We start from the raw sequence: 5,687 nt of genomic DNA, 5'->3' as shown, positions 1-5,687 counted from the left end.
GTATGAGCTTGATTCTACATTATCCAAGGTTCAATGCATGTGAAGTACATACATACATGAAACGCATAATAGAATGTATATAACTGAATGAATCCCTACAAAAATTAACCATGGTAAACTAGTAACTGTAGTATTTACTATAACCTAATTGGAAACTGTTTACGACAGTACATTTTTAAAGGGTTAGTTCACCCAAAAATGAAATTTATGTCATTAATTACTCACCCTCATGTCGTTCCAAACCTGCAAAACCTTCGTTCTTCTTCGGAAAACAAATTAAGATATTTTTGATGAAATCCGAGAGGTTTTTTGTCTCCCATAGAAAGCAATGAAATTACCACATTCAAGGTCCAGAGAAGTAGTAAAGAGAAAGACATTGCTAAAATAGTCAACGTGACTACAGTCATTCAACCTTAATGTTATAAAGCGACGAGAATACTTTTTGTGTGCAAAACCAAAACCAAAATAATGACTAATAATGATTAAGGTTAAACCACTGTAATCACATTGGATTTCATCAAAAAATATCTTAATTTGTGTTCCGAAGATGGGTTTGGAACGACATGAGGGTGAGTAATTAATGACAGAAATGTTATTTTTGAGTGAACTAACTCTTTCAGGGTGAATAATATTTGGTTTGGTTGAATTTGGCTGTGCTGTTGGAGAAGTTTTGCAGGTATAAAACATCTTTATTCAGGAGTTCTTTAAAAGGCTTTTAATTAGCTTGCTGGCATGCAGAGTATGTAATACAATTGTGTTTAATTGTCCACATCACTCAGTGTGTCTGGTGGAAGCATTTATGGCCAATTTCCCAGAAATGAGAAATGTCAGTGCATAAACACCACATCTTTGTCAATGAAAGTTTTAGCAGATCTTTAAAGTCGGCATGAATAGAAATTCACCCTATCTATTTTCTAAATGCATCTCAAGGATCTTATTGGGAACAGTTCATCTATGCTTACGTTTATGTTTTGCATTTGGCCGAAAAAGTTCCACGCGCAGATTTAGCTCATGTTGGTCATGGACATTTGCTGTGATGACCAACAGAAAGCTGCATGGAAAGTGTGAGCAGTGCTTTATACATCATTATGCTATTAACAATGGAAAATTGACCTTTTTTGCCAGCAAAATTTTGCCAAAATTTTATCCAGACATTTAGTTTGCATAAACCCGCCCCTTTCTTACAATCAACTGCAAGATTGCATTCGGATCTGCCACCATCCAATCAAAAACTGATGGACTGAATCACGTCCCCACCCTAGCAGCCCTACATTTTTTTCTAATTTGATGATCTGTTTGGATGTACACCACAATACTTAATAAAAGATCTGTTGCTACTTCCATCACATTATGACTTTATGGATTCTGCAAACTTTTTTGTTCTTTTGTTCAGATTTTGAGTATTAATACACCCGCTGATAGTAGTAACTGGAAGCATTTGTAAATTATAGTCATTTCCATTCTGCAGAAGTCTCTGGAGGTTTGATTTTTGAAGGTTTCTGCTGGTGCAGATTTCTTTTGGGCCTACTTGTAGTCTTGTTTGTAAGGACAGTCCTTGGATTTGGCCAGTTTGCATTTCTCTCTCTTTCACTCTCTCTCTCTTTCTCTCTCGTTCTCATTAATAAACATCTCACTGACACAATGAGTTCCACTATTCCTCCTCCGTCATTGTCTCAATAAACTCCAGAGAGAAAGAGAGTGTGGGAGCTTGTCGGACCGAGGAGACACTGTCAGTGTCAAGGCAAGTGAGACAAGGCACAGGAATCTGTCCAGCGTTGAAGGAATGCCGTGAGCTGAACACCCTGTTAAAACCCAGTGATTAACTTTAAAAAGAGAGACCTGAGGAAGTGCAAGAACGGGATGCTTCACAGAGGATTTAGTTTGCCTGCTTGTTTTTTGTAAAAATCTAAATTTTGAAGGATTTAATAATATTATTTCAGTAGTGTTTGGTGCGAGCATTTGAGAGTTTCTAATTTGTTTGATTTGACTTTTTGAGTATTGGATCAACAAGTTAGTTTGCTAATTTGCTTTGTGCAGTTTGTATTTTAGTACATTAGAGGATAATATGAGTTGCAAGACAACAGGCTGCTCTTTTATTTATGTTTATTGATTATTTTCATTTGTTAGTTTGTTTAGATAACCAAGTGGTTATCTAAATATTTTCGTGACTTTAAGAGTTGTTTGTGAGTGTGGGAGCTGATATTCTTATGCCCATGGCTGTCCCGGAACCTGTTGCCACCCGGAGGTTGGCACTGGACTGTCGTACCCTGCTGGATCACCGCCCGAGCCGTGGTAAGAGGTTCTGTCTCTGCCAGGATACTAATGTATTCTTCTCACAGAATCAGATTTGGTCAGTATAATGCCATTGTGCTCATGGAGCAGCTCTAGGGTAATGTCATTTCACATTTAAGTATTTATAAGTATATATAATTTCTAACTTAAATGATTAGTTCACCTCAGAATAAAAATTTCCTGATAATTTACTCACCCCCTGTCTTTCTTTCTTCAGTCGAAAAGAAATTAAGGTTTTTGAGGAAAACATTCCAGGATTTTTCTCCATATAGTGGACTTCAACAGCTACCAACGGGTTGAAGGTCCAAATTGCAGTTTCAGTGCAGCTTCAAAGGGCTCTACATGATCTCAGCCGTGGGTCTTATCTAGTGAAACGATTGATAATTTTCTAAAAAAACAGAAATGAATATACTTTTAACCACAAATGCTCATCTGGCACTGCTCTGTGATGTACCGCGCATTACGTAATCACTTTGGAAAGGTCACACATGATGTAGGCGGAAGTACCGTGGTAGGGCGAAAAACTCCATCTCATTTTCTCCTCCAACTTCAAAATCGTCCGACATCGTTGTTTTACCTTTTTTTAAAGGCCTTTGAGTTAGTTTTTGCACATTCACTTTGTAGACACTGGATCTGTACTTCCGCCTACGTCAAACGTGACCTTTCCAACGTGATTACATAATGCGTGGCAGATCACAGAGCTAGTGCAAGACGAGTATTTGTGGTTAAAAAGTATATACATTCTGATGTTCTTTTTAGAAAATGACCGACCGTTTCGCTAGACAAGACCCTTCCTTGGCTGGGATTGTGTAGAGCCCTTTGAAGCTGCACTGAAACTGCAATTTGGACCTTCAACCCGTTGAACCCCAGTGAAGTCCACTATATGGAGAAAAATCCTGGAATGTTTTCCTCAAAAAACGTAATTTCTTTTCGACTGAAGAAAGAAAGACAAACATCTTGGATGACATGAGGGTGAGTAAATTATAAGGAAATTTTAATTCTGAAGTGAGCTAATCCTTTAAAGGGACAGTTCACCCAAAAATGAAAATTCTGTCAGTGTGTGAATTCATGTGAAAAATGTCTGAAACCAAACAGTTGATGGATCCCATTGACTTACATATTATGAAAAAAAAAATTACTATGGAATCTACTATGGCCGATCAACTGTTTGGTTTCCGACGTACTTCAAAATATCTTCTTTTGTGTTCAGCAGAAGAAAGAAATTCTCCTGTATTTTAAAATACAGGAGGCACAATAGAGGTCTGGGGATCCCTTCCCCAGGATTTAGTTTTTCTTTTTATTTGCTTAACTGTTTAAAATGATGTTTTTGGTCACTTTTAGACAGAAAATGTAAAGAAGATTTCTCATATATAGCACAACAATATAATTTCAATAATTTTTGAAGCAAAAATTTTGGGTAGGCTCTGCCTCACTTGTTTCCCCTGACGAGTCGCCACTGTTTGATTCCTTGATTAAATCTTTTAAAAGAAATTAATTGTACGTTTTTAGGTGAAAAGACAAGTGTAAGAATGTTGTCTGCCAATGCAAAATGCTCTGCAATCATGCAAGATTGTTGTGGATGGTTGCCAGGGTGTTGCTATGCAGTTGCTAAGTTGTTCTGGGTCATTGCTAGACTCTGGGTGACTGTTAAGTGGTTGTTTACTAACCTAAGTCAAAAGCACCACTGTTTCTTGCAAGTGATGACAGTGCAAAGATACCTGGATGCTGCAATCCTGACAGATTTATTTATTGCGTCGTCATGGAAACACTCATCTGTGACTGAAACTTGGCATCTGTGCTCCGGTTGGTTTTAATTAAGCACATTTAGTTGCTAATTAGGCAAGCCAAATTCTTGTGTAAATGTCACTTGGCTGTTAGCAAGCAAATATCTTTTCAAGATCTGCAGATGACAGTTCTGACAGGTTAATATTTTTAATCTAAATTCTGCTAAAAATGTCTGCATTCACAATTGATCCAGCTCTGCAACAACTGGTTTCAACTGGATATTTTCTTTTTTGTTGTCTGTTTGTTTGGACATTTGCCCAAATTTGACATTTACATCAGATTTGCTTTGACATTCTCAAAAAAAAAAAAAAAAGAAAAGAAAAATGCCATTGTTGTCTAGCAGTGTTTATTTATATTTATATTATTGTGCTATGTATATTTTAAATTAGCTTTTATTTTTATATTTTCAGTTTTTATTTAAATTTTAGTGTCATCAATATTGTTTTTGTTTTTTTAAAAGCTTTTTATTCTATTTAGCTGTAATTTATTCTTCTTTCATTTTTAGTCATTTTAGTACTTTTAGTAGCCGATTTTATTTTTTTTATTAAATAATAATTTTTAAAAAAACTTTTTTCAAGTTTTTCATCTAATATTTATATTTTACTTCATCTTGAACAAAAGTGATTGTAATAGTTTTGTTTTAGTTAATAATGATGACACTGGATATAGTCTAGTTTTGATATTGTTTAGATACAATCGCAACATGTGTTTGTGAAAATGTTTCAGATAAGATGGCTGTCATTGTTATTACATATCTAAGGCAATCTAGTGGCACTGCCAGCAGAATTTTTTGCATGTGTGAAAGCCTACACATTAGCGGTGCTGTTGTATGTTTTCCACAGCACACACATGTGAGAGGAGGAGAGAGTCTGTAGGAGGAGAATGATGGATTGCAGGAGGAAAACCATGCAGTTTGAGAGAGAGAAAGGCTATGTTTGGAAAAGCATACTAACATACTGCTCTAAAGCCCTATTCCGGTGGTAATTATTTCTCAGAGGGACGTAATGTAATTTAAGCATTTACAGATGGTAGTCTGCGATTTAATTGCCATCTGATTCGGAAATGTTAGTGTTTTCTCTGATGTCCCTGGAGAAAATTCCAGGCTGAATTAACTACTGTTTTTAGACAAACTCTAAGATCGTGTGGGAATTTAATTCCCATCTGAATTAATATCTCTGAGTTTAGAAGGAGGAACTGATAGAAAAATCTTTTTCGACCACTGCTGATATAGCCATTCACACTTAAAATGGATGAATTTTCTATCTTTTTATTTATTTATTTATTTATTTAATCATTTATTTATTTATTTATATGGCTCTCATAAAGGCCAGCTGTTTTGAATATTTGAACAATTTATGATTTATATGAATATGAATAAATTTATACATATTTGTATTATGTATACAGTAAATGAAAATAATTAATCTTTACTTGTATTAAAGGGGACCTATTATGCCCCATTTTACAAGATGTAAAATAAGTCTCTGATGTCCCCAGAGTGTGTATGTGAAGTTTTAGCTCAAAATACCCCACAGATCATTTTTTATAGCATGTTAAAATGGCCACTTTTTGGGGGTGAGCAAAAACGCGCCATTTCAGTGTGTGCCCTT

General features: G+C 35.6%; 1 protein-coding gene across 2 annotated transcripts in view; it reads left to right on the top strand.

The window, feature by feature from the left end:
• efr3bb (EFR3 homolog Bb (S. cerevisiae)) overlaps positions 1-5,687 on the top strand; it is a 40,736-nt gene that overhangs the window by 163 nt on the left and 34,886 nt on the right. The window contains exon 1 of one of the 2 annotated variants that reach the window (XM_051875198.1): positions 1,713-2,292. The exons of the other annotated variant lie outside the window; for it this stretch is intronic. Coding sequence (XP_051731158.1) covers positions 2,208-2,292 — 85 coding nt within the window. The 5' untranslated portion in view covers positions 1,713-2,207. Of the gene's footprint in view, positions 1-1,712; positions 2,293-5,687 lie in introns of those variants that run through there. 2 annotated transcript variants of the gene reach the window in all.

The sequence above is a fragment of the Ctenopharyngodon idella genome, chromosome 20 (genome assembly GCF_019924925.1).
Source record: "Ctenopharyngodon idella isolate HZGC_01 chromosome 20, HZGC01, whole genome shotgun sequence".
In the NCBI taxonomy this organism is placed as follows: domain Eukaryota; kingdom Metazoa; phylum Chordata; class Actinopteri; order Cypriniformes; family Xenocyprididae; genus Ctenopharyngodon; species Ctenopharyngodon idella.
This window is presented reverse-complemented; position numbering and strand designations above follow the sequence as displayed.